The sequence below is a fragment of the Emericellopsis cladophorae genome, assembly GCF_022114955.1.
Source record: "Emericellopsis cladophorae strain MUM 19.33 chromosome Unknown NODE_8_length_656085_cov_119_647849, whole genome shotgun sequence".
NCBI lineage: Eukaryota > Fungi > Ascomycota > Sordariomycetes > Hypocreales > Bionectriaceae > Emericellopsis > Emericellopsis cladophorae.
In genome coordinates this window covers 619,830-646,414 of record NW_026250933.1, presented here as the reverse complement: position 1 = coordinate 646,414, position 26,585 = coordinate 619,830, and the positions used below count along the sequence as shown (strand labels likewise).

Genomic DNA, 26,585 nt, shown 5'->3' with positions numbered 1-26,585 from the left:
GGATATCAATCATCTATCTCATCAAAGTGTTGGCTTGCTAGTTCCCAGGCAACCAACACAGCTTTCGGCATCTCGCTTTGAGAAAATGCAGGCTCCACCAATACATGAAAGAATGCAAAGCACCAGGAAAAGGAATCAAGCCTCTTGAGACCAAATCTCATGACAGGGGTAATAGGTGTGACCAGCGAGGGTTGAGAATGAGACCCCTAACCAGGTTAGAAACGAAGAACTCCCCGGCCCATCCATATGTGCCGCACACAACGCAATGCCCAGCTGATCCACAGCAACTATCGAACGTCTTCCCTATTAACTGTCTTCTTCTTTCGACGGCCCTTGTCGCAGATGATGACTAAGCTTATGCAATTCAGGTGGCTGTACTGATTTCTCTTCACATGGCCTGGCCAAACACTGATCCGGGAGACGCCGGACGGTTTGGTCTAGCATTGGGGTTCATGGGGCTCGGCCCGTGGCTTTTGCTAGGTGCGCGAGGGCGCCCTGCTGGCGACTGCGATCGACCTCCGGCAGGCGATTGGGATCGGAAGCCCGCAGGCGATGCCGAGGGTCCGGGTCCATTCATAGAGTGAGCTGGTGACGCGGGACGTCCGTTGGGATTGACTGGGGGCCCGCGAGCACCGCCTTGGGGTGGCCTAGGCTTCACAGGGCGAGTTGACAAGCAAGTTCGTGGCACGACACCCTGGCGCGAGCGGTCAAGTTTGATGCAAAGCGCCTGGGATGGTTAGCGGAGTTCGGTATCACAAGTGCACCTATCAACTTACCCAGCCGTCGTCATATTCGTGCAAAAGTCGGACCAGCTCACCCGCGCGAAGCTCCATCTCATCCTCCAAACTGGGCTGGAAGTCAAGCTGAACACGGTAGACGTGAGTGTTCTGAGGACCGCCGGCGGCTGCAATCGCAGCAGCGCCACTTGATGGAGCAGCAGAACCTGTACCAGGAGCAATGGATGACATGCTGAACTCAGTGCCTGCAGGGCTCGGTGGGCCCCTCGACTCCGGCAAGGTTAGGTCAAGATTCCTCGCGCGATCGGCGCGCATGGACTGCTGGCGACCAATAGACGGTAACGGTTTGGCACTCCTGTCCGGGGTAGGAGGTGTGCTGCGGGCGTACATGCTGTGTTCGTCTGTGACCGATGAAGCGGCACGTTCAGCTTGGTTGCCGAATGGGTTGGCAGGATGCGTGCTGTGGCTAGTCCCGGGGCGATCGAATGGCGATGGCCCTGGGGAGCGGTTCCCTGGACCAGATGCACCCGCGGTGCTCATGGAGTAGCCACCAAAGGGGCCCTTGCTGGTATGCTTGTCGCCAAAGCCGGGAAAGAAATGTGTAACTGGTCGCAGGCTGAGACGGGGAGACTTGCTCGATCTTTTGACAGAGTCTTTCATCGGTGGAGGTGGCGCCAAGCCAGCTGGCGCGAACTTCTCGTTGTTTTGCTGGCCGTTCTTTCGTCGGCTTCCAATGAAATAGACTAGCCCGGCGATGAGGAGGACACCGCCGAGGATGCCAAAAGCGATACCAGCCTTGGCTCCAGCGGTCATGCCCTCCTCGACCTGCTCGTCCGAGTTCTTTGAAGACGAGGACTGGGTAGGTACGCTGAGCGGTTCCGTCGCAGTCGCAGTAACCTTGCCAATGATCTCATCGCCTGGCTTCGTCGCGTGCCCGGTGGCTTTGGCAATCTCGGTAGCTGTAGCAATGTTGGCGGTCTTTGTTGGCGCATCGATCACCGTGGGAACGCTGGCCCCGGCTTCATCCTGCTGGGCATCGGCATCGCGCTTTTCACCTTGAACGGGAATTGCGCCTGGGGCCACATTGGCACCGTCGATAATATCGCCGACGACATCCATCAGCTCCCTCCGGGGATGGGTGTGTCTGTGAGACACTGGCATCGTGAAAAATGTAGGCGTCGGACAGATTCGTAAAGGATGAGGTACTTCTAGGCAGCTGGTGTCTTCTGAGGCTGTAGAGCGAAGCTTAAATGAGGGCGTCGGGTAATCGTGTATTCGAGATGAAGTCGTCGCTGTGTAGCAATGAATGATAGAATATGGGTCAGGCGAAAGCACTTGGCTGACTGCGCGCGCGGCTTTGGTCGATTCTGTCGCTGTAGTCACGGTTTGATGGCAAACTGCAGTGCAAAGAGTGGCGCGCGGCGTTCTGAACAAGGACTGTGCGCTTTGTCTCGCGACAACAAAAGAGACGCAGTCGGGGAATCAGTCAACACATGAGCCTGCTAGCAGCTCGAGGCGTCTCCAAAAAAAAAAAAAACCGAGCAGTCGAATCAACTGGGAAAAAGAATGCGAAGTGAAGGACAGGAAAGCCAAGACGACAAGGCGATGATTAGGAGAAGAAGGCTCACAGCGCTGGCAGGGAGAACGGAGGGAGCGCTCTCGAAGGACGGAGGGGAGAAGGATGCAGGCGCATCCCTGCGCTGAACCAACGCACAAGCTTGCGAGGTCGGTGTTACGCGGTGCACAAGGATATCTGATAGCGATCTGCACAAATCCGAGATGTTTACGGAGTGAAGACGCTAACCACCCTTCACATCCAGGGGTATCAGCCCCATTTTCCAGGTACCCCGGAGGTATCATTGGCTGTTCTTCCCCGAGCTAATTGCACCATCTCCAGCTGGCCCCTGGGACACTTCATTTGTGAGATGTGAAATGCAAGCTTCATCAGTCCTTTAGAGCTCCGCGACACATTCATGCGAGTTCAATGAAACAAGCAAGGTGAATGTAGTCACCGAAGAAACGACAGTACGACGTTGCGAGGCGAAGGCCGAGGCCATTGAGGCGGGAACTATTATATCAGACTGTGTTTCCGGGGTGGGCGGCCTCCGCCACTGCTACATTGACCGCCGAATGCATTAGACTTCATTGCAGTAACCTGACCATCATTATTCTTGCATAAGGTGGTTTGAGCCGGGTTACGTAGTTGCTGGTGAGCGACGACAATCCTCCTTTCCGACGTCTTTGGACGTATTTGCCGAACACTGAGCGAAGCCCCACCTTGGCGGATTTTCTTGTAAATGCGAAGCCACAAAGAACCAAGCCTTGGAAACCTCTGTCAAGTGCAGCTGGAATATGAATCGTAGGGCAGCACCACCAAGGAAGATGTCCATGAGCTATTAGGATCCGGCAGTGATAATGTTTGGTAATGTTGGAATATGAAGGGTATCGTGCTAATCCAAAAGAAGCAATCTCGAATACGCACGTCCCTTTTGGGTTAGACTGTCGTATTCACGGCATCAGCTTCGTTGCTTTGACGTGGTGGAACTTGGCCGAACCATCGCATATAAGAACTCCAAGGGACACATGTAATATGCTTCTCAGAACACTCAATGTAAAAGTCAACCGCGCAAGTTCCCTTCTGTTCTCTTTCTCTCGAGTTCATAATAAGTCAAAAGCATCAACCAACGCCCAACACTCCGCCTCCGTCATACCCACAGGGGCACCAAAGTGACCAGCTTGAGGCACTTACGACCCAACAAAGAAGCAACAACTGGGAAAATTGTATTTGCTCTTACTTCTCTCAATGCGATACATGTATGATCCTAGACATCCCACAACTAAAGATATCGACATTTGTAGAAATAAGTAAACGCCGACACAATGACAACGCGTCTTTAGGCTTGATGAGCTGCTGCCTTCCATTCATCACATATGGCAAGACGCGGGCCCGGATGCGGGATCCTTCCCTGCGGAGCCACAGTGCTCTCAATGGTGATGTATTTCAGAGACTTAAAATGTAAGAAAACGGTCTGTCCATGCGAAACTATCATTTGCATTAGTGCCTCGTCTTTGGACTTCTAAGCTTGGGAGCCCGGAATTGGATCATCCAAACATCGACGCGAGCACAAATGCGCAGGAACTTTGGTATCGATGGCTCGTGCTGTGGAGACAACTTGACTGTGTTCTTCTGTCCTTGCTGCGCCGTTGGACAGGAAGAAATGGGAGCGCAGACTCGGCTGCAAGGCGAGCAGACCGGTCACGGCATGACGGAAGGAATGACCTACCCCTCAAAGATATTTGAATTACATCTATTCATTTGTGCATCTTTGTATAGCTTCTTTATAGTTCCTAGGTTTAACTAGACTTTTACCTTGGCCATGAACATGTCGTCTCATAATGTGGAGACGCATGCGATGTGAGACAACTCACTACACTCACAGTGGCACGCGACATGTTAATGGTTCAATGAAACGCACTTTGACCAATTTTGACACCAATAATTATTGCAAACGAGAGATTGCTTCCTCAACTGATTATTGATATCAAACAGACCAAAAGGAATTCCACATGTGCTCTGAATGTGGCTGATTAGCGTACATACGCTACAACAATTGAGCACTCTTCGAACCGGCGGTTTCCATCAAAGGGCCCGAACGAAACCATTGAATCGAGATGGCATCTATGAAGCATTTCAGATGACACCGAATCAGAGCTGATTGTGCAATTCTAGCTTGATTAATATCATACAGGCCAAAAGGGAATTCCACATGTGCTCTGAATGTGGCTAATTGGCGTACATACGCAACACTACCCCCCAGGCTGGCCTATCACAGGCCAGGCTGCACACAAGGAAAACATCAAATGTATGGGTACGGCTCTCACATCTTGCCAGGCCTCAATAACCACTATAATCTATTAGCTAGGTAATCCATGTTAGCAGGGAGTGATGCACCTGTGGGGTACATGTACGGTATTGATAGTCGAACACAGCCATTCTTTGGCGCTAAAAGTTGGCGCTAAGCGCTTACTGAACGGCTAATGTGCCGGCGCCCCGCGAGGCTCACACTCCTGGCCCTGGAGCAAACACTCGTCCGTTTCACGTTCCTAGGCCGTCCATGCCATGCTCAGAGTCCACAAAATCTGCGATAAATAAATCCATCTCGGTCGAGCTTACTCCTTGCGTCAAGTCACCTGCAGGCACAAAATCCCCAACATGAGCTCTACGGACACCACAACACAGGAGGTCGCATCGCGAGTCGCGATTGGGCTGTCAGAATTGCAAGAGGCGCAAGACTAAATGCGACGAGACTACGCCCGAGTGTCTAAAATGTGTCGACCGGGGGATTCGGTGCGACTTTCTGTCGCCAGATGCAGCGTCAAGCGAAGAACGACTCAGCAACGCAAACTCGCTGTCCGCCCCAGACTCTGCCTCTCCTGTTGGCGCATCAGCAGGTCCCTACAAGCAGGACCTCCGCTTCATTCCGTCACAGTACAATGCCACCGATACGTTAGAGAGCTCCGATTGTACCTCGGAGCCCGCTTTGGGTGATGTGGAGGAACAGAGGCTTCATTTCCAGATCCTTTCTCAGCGGCTAGCTTCTCTCGAGTCCCAGCTTTTCGTGTTGAATCGACATGTTCCTCCGCCACCATTGTAATACGGCGATATGGAGCTCTTTCACCATTACATGGTTCTGACCACACCAACTGTGGGCAACGACGAAGCTGCCCTGCACTTCTGGCGCGTGCGCCTACCAGAGATTGGTCTCCGACATCACCATGTTCTTCAAGTTATCCTGGGTCTTGCAGCACTATACATGGCCAGAATAGAGCCTCACAGGCGGCTAGACTTTCTCCTTGACGCAGACCGTCACTATTCCATTGGCCTCCGCTCGACCGCATCGACAATCGCTTCTATCGACGAGCAAGACCCTGAGGTCGTGTACGTCTCTGCCATGTTGCTCGTTTTCCATTATCTAAGCCTCGACCCTCAACCAGGACAATATCTTGCCTTTAGCAATCGCGATGAAAACATTTTCATGTCCTTCCTGTGTGGTGTTCGTTCCGTCGTTGGATATCAAACCGCATCCCGTTCCCCAGAGACGGCCCGCATTTCTGTTGAACCCACGCAGAATACACCAACAACCTCGAGGAAGTATATTATCCTCGGCCATGGGTCTAAGGCACAATTTTATAAACTACGGTATTTTGTTTTAGAAGGCCCTGTTTCGCAGGACATCGAGATATGTTTGCAGGCACTAAATGAGCTTGAAGCCTTTTTCGTATCTGCATTCGGAGGACCCACAGAGTTGTCCGGTGAGGCCAAGGCACGTACAGAACATCCCTTTGCATGGCTGTACCGGGTGTCTGACGGATTTCTTGGTTGTCTGCAATCGAAAATGGACCCAGCACTGGCTATATGCTCTTGTTTCGCCGTCCTACTCAAAGGGCTTGATTCGCAATGGGTGATTGAAGGACGGCCCGAAAATATCATGTGTGGCGTCTGGCTGTATCTCGACATCGACTACAGGGGTCTACTCCGGTGGCCTATGGAGCGCATCCGATGGGTTCCTCCATACTGAAGGAGGAGAGAAGATACCATCGAGCAAATATTGTAGATTGTATGTCGCATTCACCTTACATGATTTGATTGTATGTAGTTGTAACTTCCACAAATAACACAGTGATGTTTAACAAAGCCTCGCCTGACTATGACTGTTTGGGAATTCCATAGCACATCTATACTGCAACTAATGGCACATAAAGTGTCTCTTTGAATAGATCCGCTGTCGTGAGTGCCGATCGCCTGCTTCTGGGAAGGGTGATATGGTGAATACGCGTACGCCGTGCTCTCAACCTCTGGCACTGATGACTTTCTCTCTTCTTCGCCCGTGTACTTCGTTAAGCGCGAAGTATCCGTCGACTTGTCTTGTGTGCAACTTTACGGAGGCGAGCTTCACCTACACGAGCCCCTCGTGGGTGGCAAGACCCCATGTCTGATATGCACTGCACAGCAGCCTTGTCGTCCAGAGGCTAGACATCTCTCGGCAAGCGGTGAGCTTTGGGCCTCAGCAAGGCAAACAAGGCGCCCGGATGAGTCGGCGGTACGTTGGGCAACGGTAGTCTACCCACGGGAGCCCGCTGTGATCCAGACATCCGAGGCGTAGATCCAGACGTTCGAGGCGTAGATCCAGACATTCGAGGCGTAGACTGCGTTCGGCTGGGCTTCCACAGCTTCTCACTGGTCGCTCCCGCACTGAGACCACCCTCTATTCTCGAGTGGCTCGTCAGGTCATCTCTTGTCGAAAAGCCCGTGGTGCAACTGGCGGACTGGCAAGCATGAAGCTTCTTGCTTGAGCCTGTGCAGACATGCCCCGTCTGATGCTCCAGCCGCTGAAAGGTCATGCCGCAATTGGGACACCCGGAAATGCCTGGCTGTGGCCTGCGCGTGTCGTGACTCTCTTTCTTTTGGCTCGTAGCTGACATAGCGTTCGAGCCTGTACCAGCGCCTGATGAACAAAGTAGAATAGGCGTCAGAGGCAGCCGAAGATGAGCGATTGCCCCCTTGGCGGTAGTCTTAACCAGCTGCAATGTTGTGAGAAACGGTGGTGGTCAAAGATAGCGAACGGTCATGCAAGGGGTTTGCTAGCGATGGTAGTAGACAAGACCGCATAGTCTTATAGGGCGAGTTTCTTATTCGACATAGTGTGTCTAGGATGAGACTGAGGTAAGAACCGGACGTTTGCCAAGCGTGTTGCCGTTTGTCCAGCATGGATTTAAACGACTCTGACCGCTGACATGGCGCAACTTGGTTGGTCTGTCAAGTTCCTTGGCCGAACATATGTGCAGCCCGCACACCAAGTTTCGTGATAGCGTATGGGAGAGTAAAGTTTTGGAGAAGAGTCCCCTTTCCTGTCATCGGTCCGCGGCAACCCTTGCAGCTCCCGACTAGGTGAAACACGACAACTTTTTAAGCTTGTATTTAACGTTCGAAAAACGAATCACACAGTAGGTCACAATGTTGGCTGGACACTGTGAAGCTTGGCTGGATCAGCCATTCAGAAAAACTGTGAAGGTTCTGCCCGGGCAGAAATATGCCACTTACTCCGTACATGTAAGCTTGCATATGGATCCATGCCACGTTGAGAGGCTGCTTACGGTGATTCGCCGGGTTTCCAGGTGGGGCTAATAGCCAGGCCACAACATGCCAGAGGTCTAATTACATGCCTGTCTTACCTAGCGAGGAGATTCACAAAACCTTGCCCAATGAACCGCACAGATATTTGAGGGTTGATCGCATTGATCCTAGGCGGAACGGCAGTGTCCAATCCCCGGGTTACAGGTCGCATCTACTCTTGCTTGGCACATGTTGCATGTGATAACGCGCGTCACGGTCGCCATTCTCTACTGTATATATTAGTATACCTCCCGTCGCTCCCGCATTTGTCCACTGTGTCAGCCCTGGAGTAATCAATGTACAGCGACCATGCTTCGGTCACCACTTTCTTTGCCTCGAGCTGGCGTTTTGGCTGTTGGCACACTTCTTCTTCTGGTACCATTGTTCGTTTTCTACTCGATAAACGCCCAAAGCTTCAATCCGTCACGCGCAATCCCATTCAGAGGCCACCAGCAGCCTGAAGTCAAGACGCGTGCCCGGGTTGGAAAGGTCAGCGTGGCCGCGAACAAGCTCGACAACGACATTATCCATCGCGCCCTTCTCAGCCATCAAGCGCAGAACGACATTCACGGCTACCCTCAGTTCACGGCTCCGTACGAGGCCGTTGGCAAATCCACTGAGAGACACAAGAAGAAGGCCAAGGGTGCCTGGACAAAGCCAGCCTATCTTCTCGCTGTGGTCGTCAATGAGCTCGAGAAGCCTGAAGATGAGCGGCTGGAGTGGATCTAGTACGTCGCATTCATTTTCCCGCGGATCATGGTAACCCTGGCTAACCGCTTGATTCATCTCGTTGCAGTTGGTTCGATGCCGATACAATCGTTCTCAACCCCGAGACCAGACTAGAAGTTTTCCTACCTCCGAGAGACAACTCTGATCTTGACGATATGCACATGCTCATCGCGTCAAACTGGGACGGCATCAACTCGGGCGCCTTCGCGCTACGTGTGCATCCTTGGACGGTGTCCATGCTCTCTGCCATCCTGGCGTACCCCATTTACAAGCCGGAAAGGGTCGAGACAGATCGATTCCGTGACCAGAGCGCCTTTCATTGGCTCCTGGAGGAGGACGATTCCCCCTTCAGTGACACACCAACCCGAGGCAAAGAACACTGGACATTTGTGCCGATGCGTTGGTTCAACTCGCTACCTTTCAACAACCCCTTTGACAAGAAAGATGGCGCCTGGCTCGTCGGGAAGGAGATGGAGGAGAACGGCCTCTTCGACAACGGGACGACCGATGTGTACGACGATGGGCATGGCGGCCAAGTGCAGCCCTGGAAGGTCATGCAAGGAGACATGGTTGTTCATTTCGCCGGCTGTGGTACAGGCAAGACCCGCGACAGCTGGATGGGGCCGTGGTTAGAACGAGCGGCAGCCGCCTTGCCGCAATGGGCGAATGCCACGACCCAGAAGGACCTCGAGATAGAGGTAACAGACTTTTGGAAAAAGGACGCAGAACGTGTAAGAGCGCTAAGAGAAGGTTTGTAAACTACATGTATGTGAAATGACCACTTCGGCACTAGGCTTTTGTTTGGCTTCATAATCTTTAATCTCCCTATTGTCAATAAGAGAAGTAATTTAGGCTTAAGCGTCTGTTGTAAACTTGTGAGCCAGGTCCAAGCTCAGATTCGGAATTTCGCGCTACTACTACTACTACTACTACTACTACTACCAGAGCAGCATGTTTCTGTCCCTCTCAAAGACGTTAATCAATGTGTACTCCATGAATCTCGGCTTCCCATGCACCGCATCCCCAATCCAATTATCCTCGTTGTTTACTGGCCTCAGGCCCATCTTCTCCAACGATGCCCACCATGTCAGCCACGACGATGGATCCTGTGGAATGCTGAATCCTTTCGGCTCTTTCATAAAGTGCACCTCGAGGAGTAGCTGCCCGAAAGGAAGCGATGCATTGCCATGCTGCAAGCCCCCCTCGAGGACAGACTGGATCACAGATGCTAGAGCGTCGAACTCTGCACCCTCGATATCCATCTTGACAATATCGATAAAGGTGTGACCATTGAACTTCATGAGGTCGTGAATTGTAGACATGGGGGGTTTCCAATCCAGGTGAGTGGTTTTGCCGATGCCCATCTTGGTGAAGTTTGCTCTCGAATGGCCTTCATTCGGGATGCCCTCACCCCAATGGTTGACGCTGTAGTCATAACCCCAGATGCGCGCGTTCGTACGCCGTAGCATCGCGGCCTCAAAAGTGGAATCCCTACTCACGCCAAAAGAGTAGATGACAAGCTCCCTGTTTGGATTATCGACCACCGAAGGCCCTGGGCTTTCCTTCTCGTAACGACTCATCCCGCACACTACTTTACCACCGTCTCCCAGCTTGCCGACCCTCTCCAGTTCATGAGGACAGGAGAAGCTCGGTCGGGCAAAGTCCCAAACATGGTAAGGATTGATGTAGCCATCGGGAAACTTTCGGTTGTAGCCCATCTGCTCGGCCATGACCTTGCGATCTTGGGCCGCTTGCCTCCATATAGCCTCGGCTCTCGATAACCTCGCATCGAGGTCCTTGTCGTGCGTGTGTCTCGAGACGTGCTGAAAGGGCGGGGGTGGAGGAGAGGCTTGTTCCACTGACGTGCTCATTCTTGAGTAGAGCAGAAGAATGAGAAGGCCAGCCGGGAAGGCCGTCAAGAGGATGATGAATTTGTGCATCATTATTGACGTTATTTTGGATCCGCTATGTTGAGAATCGCGTCGTCAACCGTTGATATATTGAGGCTCTCATCAGTCTCAGACGTATGCGTGACCCATCCAAGTTCTAAAGAGTCACTGCATCGTGAGGATAGTATGAAGAGGGCGCATTGCAAGGTGGCCCCGCCAGATTGTTTGGCACTCATACCGCCTCGGAATTTCCACGACGGCCTCGGAACGCACTTGCTTTTTTGGCAAGTTCCCCTGGATCCAGGATTCCAGATCGACACTGTACACGACTCGACCCGCAGTGCACGCTGACGCAACGCCACTCCACTACAAGTGCATGCAGCATACTTTAACCTTAAATTGAAAGTTGCCGGGCTGGGTGTGCTCTGGTGACTTTCCGAACCAATCAAACCCGAACAACATACGGATACGGAGTCCACAGCATCCTGTACTACATGTAATGCCTGAGGACGGAGATCTCCTATCCCAACAACAGCGAACGACGGACGCAGTGTGGTACGTGCACCAAGTTAGCTTTCTAGGCGGCTTGGATTTGTTTCAGCCTTTCCGGTGAACTGTATAGAATGGGGTGGAGTACTACGCACACGACGCAACAAAGGCGGCGCAGCATACTCGGATTCCCCTCGTCGTATTTATTGGTGTACCGCTGATCCTAGCCGGCCTCCACAGTACGCTCATTAGTCCTTCAAATACACGTACGTAGCTTCAGCATCCCCATGTGTGGCACGAGTCCATCTGTGGACTAGCAACGTCATGGACATCTACACAGCAAGTCTTACTGTCCACGTTCTTCTGCTGCTTGCAGCTGGATACTGGAAAACGTTTCAAGACAGCAAAGATATACTAGTTGTGCAGAGTCTCAACGAGCGTGAGATTGAGCTGCTTGACGATGAGATCCACGACATCGACCGCGAGACAACAGCAGATCGCTATCACGACTTTCGACTCCAGTTCTTGTCGGTGTATGGGTTCGCCGTTGCAGCAGACTGGCTTCAGGTGTGCTTTGAAATCGGCCGGCGTTCAGTTGTCCTTCGTATGTCACCTTCAAAACTGACTGTTCCAGGGTTCCTTCATGTACAGCGTCTATAAACACAGGTACGAACTACCTGAGCCCACGATTGCAATGCTCTTCGCCACGGGTTTCCTGTGTGGCGGTATCAGTGCAACATTCGTGGGCAGCCTGGCCGACAGGTATGGCCGAAGACAAGCATGCTTTTGGTACTGTGGTCTTTACTTGGTGTCTTGCCTTTCCATGACCTCTTCGAGAGTTCCTTTTTTGTTCACTGGCAGAATCCTGGGTGGTGTCAGCACGACTTTATTGTGCACCGTCTTTGAAGCGTGGATGGTTGCTGAATACCGAAGGCTTGGGTTCGATCATTCAGAGACAGCACTGAGCTCAATTTACAGCGCCATGTCAGTTATGAATGGCCCTGTGGCCGTGGTCTGCGGGGTGTTATCGCAGTACTTGGTATACTTATTTGGGTCCGAGATTGCCCCTTTCATGGGTAGCATCGTCTGTCTTTCTGTGGCTTCACTCCTTTTAATGAATTGGGTACAACCTCATTCTATTCATCTCGAGGATGCATGGCTAACATTGGTACAGGTGGAGAACAGAGGCACGCAAAAGCCGGTCGAGAACTCGCCCTCGGCCCCTGGATTGGCGACCCACGCGAAATCGAGGACACTCTTCGCTCTCGGCATGACGATATGCTTCCTCGAAGGTTCCATGTATATCATGGTATACTCGTGGTCGCAGGCTCTTACCTCAGCCCGGGACTTGGCCTTTGAATGGGCCAGAGGCAAGCCCCCCTTTGGTCTTATCTTCGCCAACTTTATGTGTTCATTTACGTTGGGGTCGTTCTTGTTCGCCTACATTAGTAGCACGGGCAACTCCATTCAACTGTCGTCTTCGGCTCTACAAGTGGCCATGGCGTTGGCATCTACTTGCTTACTTCTGACAGTATGGGCTACAGGCGAGGGGCCGCGTTTCTGGGCGTTTTGCGGCTTTGAGCTCTGTCTCGGGATATACTTTCCCGCCATGGCATATCTCAAGGGTAGCCTTGTGAGCGACGCACAAAGGGCAAAGGTGTACGGGCTCATGAGGGTGCCGTTGAATGCGTTGACTGTGATGGCTCTCGCTACTATTGAAGAGGGTAAGCTGCTCCTGATTCACGCTGCGGAATTTTCTTTCTAATATCCGGCCAGGTGACGCTAGCCGCGAGAACCGTTTCATGTTCTACAGCGGGATGCTTATACTTTCAGTGGGTGTCATGGCCGCATATATGCCCCGGTGAAGTAGAGGGGATTCTATTACAATCGCACGTACCTCCTAGATTGTGGTAATGCCTCAGGTCCACTATCGACATGGATCATGACCAACACAAGCTATCTACTTACATGCATGCAGTACATCTGCGCACACTAGAACTAGCCGACGCCCAACGTACCGCCCTGTTTGTTCAGAGTATTATACTAGCATTCATGGGCACAATGTCCTAATGATATTGATAGAGACTACGTATTTCTCTAACTGTCCGGGGTATGTGGAGCCCATTTTTTATACTATAGGAAAAGGCTACTACTATTAGGGGGGCGGCCACATCCGCACTCCGAGAATCCCATTTCTTCCCCCACATCGCCACGGCATCGCGACTGCCGTTTGCGTAGCGTGCTGAAAGAAATCCAACGACGCCCCTCCCGCAATGGAGGATTGCCGACTCAACGCAGCTTCGACGCTGAACGGACGTAAGTATCGATATCACATCTATCACAAAGTGGCATTGCATCATACACAATGTGGACGCTGAAGTGTTGGTTGGTCCGCGAAGACCGCTCTCCCCTGGAAAGGACGGCGAGTGACTCGGTGGTCTGAACGTCTCTCCCTGCAGCCAACTGCATGCCACCTCGCTGCTCCCATAAGTACGCTGCTTGAACGTCGCGCCACGTCTCTGGAATCAGGAGAGACATGTGTATGGTCATTTTGGCGGTTTGCTTCCACCCACAGAATGGACAAAAGGAGTGTGGTCAAGACACGCATCGCCTCGCCGAGGTCATTCCTGCTCGATCCTCGCCATGAACAGACACGCACCAAGAGCATCCGCCCCATCGGACGTGTCTTCCGTGACAGCATCAAGCGCGACGCAAGTCGTCTCCTGAACTTGCTAGATGAGATACTGTGGTGTATCCTCGACTTCCTCACAGAGCAATCCTCCCGTTCACGACCAGTCAATGTTTGCCCTAGCCTCTAGAAAATACAAGCAGCTTGCGCGGCTTTACTAGTTTGCCGATGTCTAGATCACTCGCAGCGAGATATCGTGGGCCTTTTTGCGGTACCTGATTCAGGAGGGGAAATCAGAACAGGCTATTCCGTCCATCGGCAACTATATCCGCTCAATAACCGTCACTATCAGCCAAGTCTATCAAGATAACTTGCGCATTGATAGGTCAGTAACCGGCGGGGTTATTCGAAAGTACGAAGAGTACTAGGAGCCCCTCCTCTACGACTTAGCTAAAGCGCTTGACTTATCTGTGCCCTATCTGGAGAGCGTGCATTGGATAGACTTAGGGCGTTTCGAGGAGGTTTCAGTCCTAGTAACCTCTCTTCTACGGCACGTGGCGCCCGGTAGCCGTCTGCAGAAGCTATACTTCGTAGACTATAGCTTCTTCTTCTACGACCTTGAGGACTATAGTCGGCGATTCCTTCTAGTCGGCTCCTGATACGTGATCTAGGCCTCGGTGATTCTCACGGCTTCGATAGCTTCATAGGGTGCGATAAATATATAGAGTATTTCCGCGAGACCCTGCTGCGCCGTTGTTCATTATCTCTAGAGTCGCTTATATATAGTGGTCCGTGGCAAGGCCGCTATCTAAACGACGAACTAGAGTAGAGCGCAGTTATTAGCTACCGAAATAGGCCTGTTATTTTCGACAAGCTACGTAAGTTCTAGTCTACGTAGTTATATATTGAGGTCCTAATGGACATATAAGTACTCGAGTGTTTGTTAGCAGCGCCCTTAGAAAGCTTCGCGCCGTTAGACACCCTTTGCGAAATAATGCCAACCTACGGATCGGCTGACCGTTTCCCGCTCCCTCATCTTAAGGCGTTTCCCACGGCCGGGCTAGCTGACACGCACGACGATGCGTTAGAGTACAGAAGTCAGTATCGCCAGCCGCTATGCCGGTCAGATGGAGGAGCTCTTTATTTACCACCTGGACTGGAACGAGCATGAGGATCTCCGAATCCCCAAGCTGGAGGCTTTCTTCGCTAATGCTCAAAGCCATCGGCACAACTCTCTTGTCGCCAGAGGAGCGGTCTTTCGGCTTATAACCCGAAAAGGACACGAGTGGATTTGGCACCCACGATGAGTCAACGTTCCGCGTGCACTCTCGAGGCGCGCCTGTTCACGAGGATATGATAGCGGCCATCTCGCCCCTTCCCAAGCTGGCCAGGCTATGTGTCTTTGGTGACGAGTATATTGCCGACTGGTGCGAGCACCGGTCTAGGCACCGATTCCTTACAGATTACGTTTGGTTCTATCAAGGGCGTAGCTATGCTAAAAGGAAGTATGGGTTCGGACCGTGCCAGGGACAGATGTGGTCAGAGGCTATCAAAGGACATACGAGACCGGGTGACAAGACTGAGGACTGGCTGGCCAAATAGGTCACGGGATGATGCGCCGACATAGGTCAGGATCCGCGAGAGGTAGGGAAATACCTCGCTGCTTAGTATGCAGAAGCTATTCCGAGCCTGCGGGAATTCGTGAGTGGAAGGGTGTTGGTGGAGATCACTCGGGAGGGAGTAGCCAGCAACGCACGCGGATTCACGACTGCAAATAGCGAGGCTAGCCTATAGAATGACAACGGTCTAAGTTGGGCACACGGGTATCTTTCCAATGGCTGGGCAAGCAAGCAAACAAACAAACAGGCACGCTCTGCCTCACATTGAGTCTTCATACTGCCGACTCCTCGCCTTGGTCCAGCTATCCTTGTTCCCCTTGCCGCCCTGGCTCTCCAGTCCCATGCCACGCTCCACCCACTCTTTGCTCTCCATATGCTTCAACCGACTCAGGGCTCGTGCAAACGCAAAGGCCTCCTCCTCGCCCGCAAACAAGTCCGTCTTCTTAAGCTTGTCCACGTTCTCTTCGATATTATGCAATAACTCGCCGGCCGCTTTGTGGTCCTTCTTATCCAGCGTGGGATTGCTCTTAAGAAGGCTCTCGGCGATCTCGTCTCTGGTCACAAACAGCTCCGTGAGCGGCCTCTCGGTCGTGAGCACGAGCTTGGCGTTGCCCTCGTACACGGCGTCGATGAACGTGATGAAGCGCCTGGCGAGGTCCCGTTGCTGAATGTTCATGCCGGGCACCTCGGTGACGACGAAGGCCTCGTAGTGGCGCACCAGCTCGAGGTAGTCGGCCGCACTCTTGGGCTTCACAATGAGCTCGTCAAATGTGAACCAGGCGCAGCGCCCACTGACCTTGGGCACCACAATCTCGCGGCCCCACACGCTCTGCGTCTCGGAGTGCGGCTCTCCCTCCTCGGGGTCGCCTAGGAAGCGGAACCATTTCTCTGCATGCGAGTTGGCATGTGTATCTAGACGGGTGTGGTAGACGCCCGACGGCGGCCGGGGGATTTTCCTGTAGTCTGTGGTTGAGTCGAGGTTGATGACGTGCAGACGATCTTTGAGGAGTTTGATGGCGGGGATGAAGGACTCGCGCTGGATCCCGTTCTTATATAGATCGTCAGGGTGACGATTCGAAGTCGTGACCATAACGATGCCATGGGCCATGAGCGCCTCCAGAAGTCTGCGTAAGATCATGGCATCCGCCACGTCCGTGCACTGGAATTCATCAAAGCACAGCACATTGCCCTGCTCGGCAATATCCGCCGCCACAAACGGCACGGCGTCCACGTCCGTCCCGTGCTCCATCTTGAGCTTGTGTAGTCGTTTATGAACGTCCTGCATGAAGTTGTGGAAGTGTATGCGCGTCTTGGTCTTTACTGAGGGGGGCAGGGTGTCGTAGAAGAGATCCATGAGCATGGTCTTGCCGCTGCCAACATCCCCATAGAGGTAGAGGCCACGCGGCAGGTCCTCTGGAATTTCACCTATGGCATTGGGGCCGCTCTTAGAGGACCCGAAGAGGGAGGAGAATACGGATTTCTTGGTTGGCTTAAGCAGTTCGAGGCTAGGGTGGACGACTTTGCGTGCTTGGTAGGGCACCAGTTCGTCGTGGAGGTGTTGTAGGTTCTCGATAATGCCTGCGGACTAGAATGAGCGACGGTGTGACACATATACTAGAAGAGCAAATACCTCGTTGATGTTCATCGTTACGGAGTATCCCTGTTTCTACGCGTCTGTCGTATTCCGCCAATGGTCCCAAGACAATGTCCTGCGATATCCCTGACCGCGTGGCCAGCCCTCGTGTGCTTGTTGAGCGAACAGCGCCCGCACGGAGACCCTGAATCTGCTTGATCTGCGCAGTCCGATAGGCGCAGCCGTTCTGTGTGACCAGCGCACGTTCCCCAAGTGCTGATCGCGCGTAGCGAGTCCTAACACATTGGCGGGCGTACCCGGTCGTTCGCACCGGGCGAAGGTGACTGCGCGCACCAGCGCCAACTCGCATGGTTGATCAACCGGTCGCGCAGGCCGAGGGGTCGCGAGCGACGGTTTTCCGGGTGTCGATTTCGGGGTATGTGTGCTTTACTAGCGCGTGACATGTGTTGTCGGTGGTTGAATCTCTGCAGAAGTGACGCAGGGCGGGACATGCCGAACTGTTGCCGTCCGTCCGCCTCTGGCTGATGCGCCACTTCGGCGGTAAGCTGCATGCCGAGGTCCGCCTTGGACCCCCGGCGTCTAGTTTTGGGATCCGGTCACTGTTTACTTGCCTTGACCCCTCGATTTGTTCATGTGTTCATCAATATTGATGGGCCTGAGAAGGAGAAACAAATACCAATTGCCTTGCGTTCGAACTCGTAGAAACCTGTCCTATGACACGCTTTTGTCATTCAGGGCAATGCGTAACGCGAACAGAGGTGAACACCTTTACCCAGCTTTCTCACGACCGAGCTGTAATTAGTATAAACTTCGCTAAATCGATGTCTTTTTCTTTCTTTCTTTTTTGGCATACCCAATAACATACAGGAAATCAAGCCAGTCTATCTCCCTTCAGACAGAATACTGGAGTAAGTACCGAGCATTCATACCTACACAGACATGTCTGAGCTGGGAGCTGCAAATGCTGCTTTCAATCAAGTTCCAACCTCTTCAGACTTCATATTTGTAGTCGGCCCAGAAGCTCAGGAGTTTATTTTGCCTCGCGATGCAGTCGAGGGATTATCCAGACCTCTCCATGCGCTGCTCAACAGCGGTATGAAAGAATCCCACGAGGGCAGAGTTGTGTGGGAGCACGTCTCTGTCCGGGTGTTTAAGCATTTCATGTCCTACGCACTTCAAGGTAGATACATCTTGGAAACCAAGCCAAACTTTGTCTTGAATGGCATAGATGAGGCTTACGACGCGATATCCAACATGATGCATTTCATGTCCATTGACGATCTGGTGCAGCACTGTTCAACTGCTGGTCAGTACCAATACAAGTCTGTCCTTGGCTTCATGTTTGAAAACACACAGACCAGTCTACTTCAGGCCCTTGCGAAAACTAATCCCGACACATGCCATCTTCTGGAGTCCAAGTGTCCATCTGCTGATGCGGAGGACCAGATCCTTGTCTTCGCCGAGATCTACATGTTCGCCGATATGTACTGCATCGATGGCCTCGCTCTTCAGGCTCAGATGCGACTGACTGCCGCATTGACAGCCCACCGACTGAAGCCGCCCGGTTGCGTTCGGATGGTCAATGTGACTCTTCAATTATTGGGGACAAGTGCTTCAAGCGAGTACCTGCTCCAAGTTTTCCACCGCTATTGGGTATTTCACCTTGGCAGAGCCGACATTGTAGCTGCGTTTGAGCCAGCAGGGGTAGAATTTCTTGAGCTCCTGGGACCCCGGTGTAGACAGGAGGTGGAGGCACGTATCAGATCAACTCAGCGAATGTCTGGTGGGATGTAGAGGTGGGTTCAGCTTCGGTACTACACCTGATTTTGAACTATGTCAGGTGGCTACACATGGTTTGTTCCTGGGGTCAAGAGTACTAGACCCGCCCAGACTTTGCTTGAGATTTATGATAGAAGCCTTGCAAAAGCAGGCCTCGCGGTTGTTTTGGGGCTTTTTTTTTATTATTAATTCCTACCCTTAACTCAACCTAGATGATAAATTTCCCCCCACAGTATCCGCACAGCTCTCCCGGTCCAGGCAACGGTGCCGCAGGACCATACTCCTCCGTCGCCAGCCTGACGAGCTCGCTGTACTTGAGGCATCGATTCCGGCAGACAGCACAAGTCCTGGATACACCCGGCGCCAGGATTGCGAGGCCCGAAGACGAGCAGGAGGCTGAGCTTGAGCGTCAGATAAATTCCATCGTAGAATAGTAGTGTCTCATCTTACCGAACGTATGGTTGTTGGAGCACCTGGCTTCCAGTCCCTCAAGTCTCACCTTTTCTTGGCAGAGCGGACACTTCTGCTTCGCCTTGAGTAACTTGAAAAAGTCCCGCATCGGCGAGTGACCCTCGAGCATGGCATGGTCGATCGGCACCGTGACTCCTGGTACATCATCGCCTACACCATACATCCACTCCCACGTGCGAGCCTCGGTAGTCAATTTCTTGCTACTAGTGCCAAGCGGAGACCCCTCGTCGTCATCTGCCTTGTTTACTTTGTGAGAGAAGTAGACTTTGCAAGCAGCCTTACGGCCAGGGTAAACTGTGCTTTGCTTCTCGACGAGGACTGCAGAGCATCCGCCCCCAGGGGACAGAGCGACGCCTTGTAGCCGGTATCGAAGGAGAGGTATCTTCTTCTTGGGGCTCCTGTCTGCTCCGTTTCGATGAACGCCTTCCATAGCACCAGTGTGCATCCCTTCTTCATCAACTCGTTCGTCTTCCGCTTGCTCCTCGTCTGACGACGACTCTTCCGAACCTGAATCTGCCAGTGCCTGCGGAGCTTCGTAGCGGGTACCCGTGCGCGTAGGCTTTCGACTCAAAGATCGTACCCATAACGGAGTCGGAAACTGGCCTTCAATGTCGTTCGTTTCGTACCAGTCCTGGTTCTTGGCGGTGACGGATGATCGGACAGCCATGTACAGTGGAAGTTCCGTCTTTTGGCTAGGATTTGTGGGGTATACAACCAAGCCTGACTGCTGTCAATGAGTGCATGATGACTGATAGCTTGCCGGGCCCTACCAGTGATTGGGTTCATGGTTGCAGTTGCAGCATAAGTCGTTGAGCAATCCCTACATGAGTGCGCTGGCATCAGTGGCTTGGGATCGTCAAGCAAATCGAGCTGGAAAGGCGCCACTTGATACGGCGTGCATATCACACCTCTGGCCAGCCTTGAGTTTCCTTCATTCCAAACCTGTGTCTCGTCAACATTCGTCATTTCCATCTTGCACATGCGAACTCACAGTGTCCTCCCACACCACAAAGGCATCAGTAGACAGACCCAAGCAGATTGCCAGGCTGTCTGTCTCTGCCACCACCAGATTGGGCTCACTTCCTTTCCCCCATTTTCTTGGGAGACTGACTCTGCGGAAACTGACGTGATTCCGGGAAATGTGTGCTAACGCGGCGACTCGGCTTCCTCCCGAGAGCACCCAGGGGCTCCATCTCAACCCAAAGGCCGTCTGGCATGGCTGGAAGTCGGGATCTAAATCGTCTTGTCTCTGGGGACTATCAGCTCTCGGCACGTTGAACTTCAATCCCATGATACGTACGCCATGGGGGCCGTCGCCATCAAAGCGAGCCGCTTCCCGAACTTGCCATACATGGCCACCTCCTGGCCGGGTGACATGCTGGATGCTCATGACCACAATCTCGTCTTGGTCTGTCTCGTATGCTAGCAGGGCTTGCCCAGGGGCAGCCTCCTTGGCCCACGAAAAGCCCACGATGCGCTCATCCATTGTGCGGTACGCACCTTCGTGGTCTTCCGCTGGGATGGGCATGCCAGCACCTATTCCCCAGAGTATCTTCCACATCTTGGTGTTGCGCGTCTGGAATGATGCGACGCCTGACGTAGCAGGGTCATCCTGTTCGCCCAGTGCAAGCAGCTCGCCACTTGTCGTCAGGACCATGAGGATGGGACGCAGGTTCGCTCCGAGTCCGTTGGGTGACCATTCCACCCTGACCACTTGCGAGACCGTCCCTCGACCGGTCACAGCGCTCTTCGAGAACCCTGGAGTGATGCCATCCTGCTTCAGAGTGAGATTTGTGGGCGGCAGGGTGACGCCAGCTTGAGCGCAGAGTTGGTTGTTGACACCCGTCAAGGGCATGAAGCAATTCGATGCGCTGATGGACAACGTGAACTGGCTTTGGATGGCAATTTCGGATTCATCGCTTTGGTTGTTGTACTCGGGAAGGAAGATGTGAACCGTGTCGTCCGTGGCCACTGCAAGCTCGGCATCGCAGGACCAGGCTATCGCGTGCGATGTCAGCGGTCGTGGGCTGAGCGACAGTGGCTTCAATGGGCGGATCTGGCTTCATTTTCAGCTTTCTTGCGTAACGATCATGATGACCGCGACGTCAAATTTACCTGCGATCGTTGCATCTTCGTGGTGCAGATGTACTGCTAGCATTTTGCCATGATCCAATAATAAACTTCTTTGCAAGAATTGGCCTATATCCACAAGGCACAACAGTCAGAGGATGGCTGTCACTTGGGGGGATGGATAATGAGTCTGTCTGGTGAAAGTGGGATGGATGAACATGAAATTTGATCGCGAGTGCTTCATTCACTCTCAACTACGGATACACCACACTAGATAGTTCCCACCGTGTCGAAGCCAAGTTCAACTGCGATGAGATGCAACACAAACAGTATCTCTAATACAAGCACGGTAGATCCGAATAAACGTCATGCAGTTTTCATGTTTTTCATCCACATCATTTAAACTTCAAGAAACGAACCAAGCCCCCAGAGCAGAGCGCATCCAGCCAATGCAGACACCCCGATCACCTTCTTTGACCACCAGCTATCGTCTGTCAACGCAGTGGCGCCTAGTATCTTGCTGGCAGGCTCGGTGGGCACGCTGGCTGGCATGCTAGCAGTTTGGTTAAGTGCGGCAGCCTCTTCCTCTTCTGCCTTTTTCATCAATCGGGCAATGGTCTTGCTCAATTCGAGCATCTCCTCGTCGAAACCGGGATCCTTTGACTTGTCCACCTCCACGTTCTGAATGTTTCCAAAGAAGTCGGTGATGAGGCGCCCACGTGCTGCGTCGGCGCCCCCGGGGAAGAGGTCGTAGCGTATGCCAGGATCGGAATGGATCTTGCTGATATCATAGCTGTCGAATAGCTCGCCAATCGACTTCTTGCTGTTGATGTCCTTGACCTGTCCCTCCAAGAACTCGAGGTTGTAGTACGTGTATCGATCAATGACGGCCACGCCAACGTCATTGTCGGCGTGATGCGAATAGGAGGACTGGTCAAGCTTCGAGGAGCCGGTCGCGATGATGTTGGGGGAGTACAGCCTGCTGAACATGGTATTTGCCTGGCACGTGTCGATCATAAAGAGGATCTCGTGGTATCTGCGAAAATCAGCCAATGCCCGTGTGGTGCCTTAACCAGGGAACGGACCTTTTCTTTTCCCACATCTGCTCGAACGCATTTGCCAGATCCCATGCACCGATTTCCTCGGCGTCTTGAAACTTCAAGAACTCGTTGCCTCCGTGTCCCGTCATGTACACCAGGATGTTGCTTCGGTCGTCCGTGAGCAGGCGCTTGCTCCTGGGCGTGTCGGGCCCAACGCGGTCGGTCAGGAGCCGGATGAAGTTCTCCACGGTGACCTCGTACCCCCGATAGTCCACCTCGATATTGTCGCCATAGAGGTCGACGGCGCGATTGGAGTTGCTGTATACAGTGCCGGGGAAGGAGTTTCGAGGGTTGCACGCCATGTCGTCGGGGAGCATCATGATGATCTGCGAATCGGGGATTCCGAGTCGCTTGACGGTTCGGTACATGGCCAGCACATTGGCCATGTGGCGGTAGTTGAACCAGAAGCGCGACGTGCCGACCAGGACTGCCCAGTTGTTCGTGTGCTCGGCAAGGGCGACGCCCAGGAGCATCGTGGCCACGAGGGCCAGACGGAGATTAAACAGCATCGCGCGTCCTCAGCAACCGCTTTCAAATGAGGGTGGGTGTAAGAGCGTAGATCTTTAGTCTTTCGGCTACAGGTGCTGTCGCATTCAGGTCATCACGATGCTGGCAGACCTGTCGATGCTAATGAAGGCGTAGCATGGCAATGTCTCGAGCTTACAAATATGGGGTCGCGACAATGCCCGTACTTTGGTCGGTGCTGGTAGTTAACTAACTATCTGTGAGGAAACAGCTTACCCTATATACTGCACCTCTGGCTCCACAGCCAGCTTTGTTCGGTGTCACAATTTCCAAAGCTGTGAATTTTAGCTGCTTCTTGGTAACCATCAGTCATGATTCGTAATCATAGGTCTGTTCTACCCATCGGCTATGCCTTCCGCGGTTGACGTGGTGCCATCGTCGGGGCATTGTCAGTCTAGAAGCCGCGTTTTGTAAACAAACAGTGGTTCAGTCACTGCAATTGTGAAGAGGGAGAGATTTCGCTTTTTAAGCGAACTGTCTACCAGTATGAACTCAAACAAGTATCCAAAAGCAATTACCGCGTTGGCTACTACACTAGTAGTATTCGATGGGATCCAAAGACCAACGCCAATACAAGAAGTCTCCCCGCAAACGACATGCGCCAGTGCAGAAGCGCTCGTGAGCTAATAAAAGTGGCTTGCTCAATCACATGCTTGGACAAGCCTCTGCCTTGACGTGTGACCTCTCGAAACTTTACATAAAAACATACACAGACCTTTGGCGCGCTTATATCCATCAGTGTCTCCATGGCTGTCTGAACATTTCGCAATGCCGCCCGGAGTCCCTGTCTTGGCCCGCCGATGTGCACTGCCGACGTCTGCTTGCTTCTGTCATGTACCCTCTCCGACGCCCGAAGGTGAGGTGAGGTCACTAGCCGCACCGACGCAAAGGCGCACGCTGCGCCGACTTGAGCACTCCGTGTATCACAAGGCACAGACTTCCATGTCGACGGTCTCATGATCATCAAGTTGGGACTGACGGGCAGCGGATGCTCATCACTTTTTATGAATGGTATTCTGAAATTTCCTGAGTAATAAGCCACTGAAAGCACTCTTTCAGAGAAGTCTAGATCCTACAGCACCGCAAGTTGAAAGTTCGCAACACCTGCCCCCACCCCCCGTAGGTCAGCGCAGCCGGACCGTAACCCCTAAAGCTACCCCTCCTAAGGGATATTTCCCTGCTAACTCCGCCCCGGTCCACGGTCCACGCATGTTGCGGTATGGAGACAGCTCGCATATGAAAGTCATCTTGTACTTGCCAGTTTTGCTCGTCGCGGTTCACGTCTCCAAATGACATGCGGCGAGCGCCTGCCCGCCCCATCGTCCATGCCCACCACCTTGATCCTCGTTCTCCTCATCCTTCACATCTACGTGATGTAGAATCGAACCCAACCAAACCAGCATCTGTTCACACACTCTCTTTGCCCTCATCACGCCCTGTGCGGAACGCCTAAGGAATCACCTTTCCTAGCTGGGCTGTGGTAAGCCGCGCTGAGCCCCACGTGGCTATCAATCTTCTCAAGCGCGATAGCGCATGCGCATCACCACGACCCGCCGCCGAAACAAACGCAGAGCTGCGCGTCCAGTTGACTGCACTCAGCTTGGTCTCTCTCTCGAAGCATATCTGATAGCAACCTTCCCAAAAAAGAAGATATGGCTGGCTTACCTTCGCATCTCTTTGTCGTCAGGTAAGTCGCACAGGAAACACCTGACAGTGTCGTCGAGTCGGAGCTGACAAACGCCACATAGGCATGGAAATCGCTTGGACGCTGCCGACAAGAGGTGGCACCTATCATCACCGACTCCGTACGACCCTCCTCTGACATACGGCGGCTGGCTTCAAGCCAGGCAAGTCGGTGTGCAAATCAGCAACTACCTCGAACAAGCCAAGAACGACGCCCAACAAGCCAAGGGCGCCTCATCCTCCCAAGAGTCCCGCCGCAAGCGCTTCCGAGTCGTCATTCACAGTTCCCCCTTCCTAAGATGTGTCCAGACCTCGATCGCCATAAGCTCTGGCTTGGCCCAGTCATCACCCGACTCTGCTGGGCAGCCAGCTGATCTGCTCCTCCCTGTACCGACACCGGCCGGCAAAACCAAGAACAACTTTCGCTCTTCGATACTGCGCCTTGACTCGTTTCTGGGCGAATGGCTGTCACCAGAATATTTCGAGAATATCACCCCCCCTCCAAGCTCTAGCTTGATGCTGGGCACCGCCAAGGCTGATCTGCTCAAGCGCGAGGATTACAGCATATACACAGACTTCTCGAATACGGCTTCCGCCCAGCAGCAACCAACGCCTAGAAAGTCTTCGTTGTGGAACGGGTCGCCGGATCGCACACCTTCTCCCTCGTCACAAGGACCCTTTTCGGCTCCGGGAGCGTCTGTTGCCTTGCCTGGCGATGCCGGCAACAACAAAGGCTACAACGCCCCTCGAGCAACATATGCAGTGTCTAGCGCGGGCAAGATCCCTGATGGCTTTGTAGCACATGCACGTGATCAGTGCCTCGCGGTTGATTATCAATGGGACTCCATGAGGGAGTCGCTAGGCTTTGGCGACGGAGGGAATTTGGGCGAGGAATGGACCACGATGCACCGGCGCTTCAGGGGCGGATTGAAGAGAATGCTTGACTTTTATGCCAACACAGACTCTCCAGAGCGACTGGTCTCAACTTCCGCGAATGGGGAGAAAGACATACCGACTACCGACGAGGATGTTGAGACGGTGGTCATCATGGTATCGCACGGCGCGGGCTGCAATGCATTGATCGGAGCCATCACCCACCAGCCCGTACTCATGGATGTGGGGATTGCGTCCATCACAATGGCTTCCCGAAAGGAGAACCTCAACTACGCACAGCTACACCACGACACGGCCACACAGCAACCTGAGGATCCGCTCGTCCCCGTGGATCGCATGTACGACATCAGGCTGTCGGCAAGCACCGAACACCTTCACTCGACCATGTCGACGCCCGTATCCGCAAGGTCAGGGAGCATCGGAACCACGTGGAGTACGGGAAGCACTCCGGGCAATCGGGGGCGGACATCAACATTGGGAACAATGGTCGGACCCAGTCTTGGGGCTTTCACTTATAATAACGACCCCTTGTCGGCAGCCGGCAGCCGCAGCTCATCTGCCAATGCCGCTGTCGTGGGCACATCAGTGCGCAGAGACTCGGGCCCGTCCAAGACAACTCCCAGGCAGTCTGCCATGGCCTCTGTGAGCAGCATCTCCTCAGCCTCAGGCGGCAATGGAACCCCTAGTGGGCCGCCTTCACCATCAGCTGGGTCTCCATCCGTGGGACTGTGGACGCCGACGCCATCCTCTCTACGAATGATGGACGATGGCTCGAACCAAACCACGGAGGACGAGTTTAAGTTCCCCAACTTTGATGGCATGCGACTGGATGGACCGTCATCTTCGGTACCTCCGGCATCAACGCAAAGCCCAGCTAGTGAGGTTCCTGCGTTGCAGAAGCCTAGGGGGCCTAGGTTGGCGGGCCCCATCAAGCTCCAGACGAATTGGGAGGATGCGCCCCCGGCACCGGCGGCTGAAGAAGTACCTAGAGGGCTCTGGGGTCAGCCGATGCCCCCCGAGGTGGACACAAATCAGGGTCCGAAGATCTCGAAGCGGCGGTGGACAGTCAATGAGCGTACGAGGTGAAAGGTCTTAGGTGACGCAGGTTTCTCATCACTTTGGCGTAAAAGCGTGGCGATTGTTACGGCATAGCGAGGCAAGCAAGGGATCATGGCACATTTTTCTTTCTCATCAAGCATACCA

General features: G+C 53.2%; 7 protein-coding genes across 7 annotated transcripts; 3 read left to right on the top strand and 4 right to left on the bottom strand.

The window, feature by feature from the left end:
- Positions 1 to 388: 388 nt before the first annotated feature.
- Positions 389 to 1,898, bottom strand: J7T54_004469 (SH3 domain; the record flags this gene model as incomplete). Its single annotated transcript, XM_051504390.1, has 2 exons — positions 389 to 727; positions 777 to 1,898. 2 exons carry the CDS (start codon positions 1,896 to 1,898, stop codon positions 389 to 391), a joined length of 1,461 nt encoding a protein of 486 aa, XP_051364298.1.
- Positions 1,899 to 8,220: 6,322 nt separating this feature from the next.
- Positions 8,221 to 9,398, top strand: J7T54_004468 (uncharacterized protein; the record flags this gene model as incomplete). Its single annotated transcript, XM_051504389.1, has 3 exons — positions 8,221 to 8,294; positions 8,355 to 8,639; positions 8,708 to 9,398. The coding sequence occupies 3 exons, from the start codon at positions 8,221 to 8,223 to the stop codon at positions 9,396 to 9,398; spliced, it is 1,050 nt and encodes a 349-aa protein (XP_051364297.1).
- A 180-nt stretch (positions 9,399 to 9,578) lies between these two features.
- On the bottom strand, positions 9,579 to 10,583 carry J7T54_004467 (uncharacterized protein; the record flags this gene model as incomplete). The annotated part of the gene is made up of 1 exon (XM_051504388.1): positions 9,579 to 10,583. One exon carries the CDS (start codon positions 10,581 to 10,583, stop codon positions 9,579 to 9,581), a length of 1,005 nt encoding a protein of 334 aa, XP_051364296.1.
- A 759-nt stretch (positions 10,584 to 11,342) lies between these two features.
- On the top strand, positions 11,343 to 12,883 carry J7T54_004466 (uncharacterized protein; the record flags this gene model as incomplete). Its single annotated transcript, XM_051504387.1, has 6 exons — positions 11,343 to 11,585; positions 11,653 to 11,780; positions 11,880 to 11,934; positions 12,193 to 12,427; positions 12,563 to 12,742; positions 12,795 to 12,883. 6 exons carry the CDS (start codon positions 11,343 to 11,345, stop codon positions 12,881 to 12,883), a joined length of 930 nt encoding a protein of 309 aa, XP_051364295.1.
- Positions 12,884 to 15,525: 2,642 nt separating this feature from the next.
- Positions 15,526 to 17,303, bottom strand: J7T54_004465 (ATPase; the record flags this gene model as incomplete). The annotated part of the gene is made up of 2 exons (XM_051504386.1): positions 15,526 to 16,851; positions 17,157 to 17,303. 2 exons carry the CDS (start codon positions 17,301 to 17,303, stop codon positions 15,526 to 15,528), a joined length of 1,473 nt encoding a protein of 490 aa, XP_051364294.1.
- A 1,544-nt stretch (positions 17,304 to 18,847) lies between these two features.
- J7T54_004464 (uncharacterized protein) lies at positions 18,848 to 22,789 on the bottom strand (the record flags this gene model as incomplete). Its single annotated transcript, XM_051504384.1, has 5 exons — positions 18,848 to 19,035; positions 19,090 to 19,795; positions 20,411 to 21,108; positions 21,600 to 22,216; positions 22,266 to 22,789. 5 exons carry the CDS (start codon positions 22,787 to 22,789, stop codon positions 18,848 to 18,850), a joined length of 2,733 nt encoding a protein of 910 aa, XP_051364293.1.
- A 1,668-nt stretch (positions 22,790 to 24,457) lies between these two features.
- Positions 24,458 to 26,468, top strand: J7T54_004463 (uncharacterized protein; the record flags this gene model as incomplete). The annotated part of the gene is made up of 2 exons (XM_051504383.1): positions 24,458 to 24,492; positions 24,554 to 26,468. The coding sequence occupies 2 exons, from the start codon at positions 24,458 to 24,460 to the stop codon at positions 26,466 to 26,468; spliced, it is 1,950 nt and encodes a 649-aa protein (XP_051364292.1).
- Between the last annotated feature and the right edge of the window lie 117 nt (positions 26,469 to 26,585).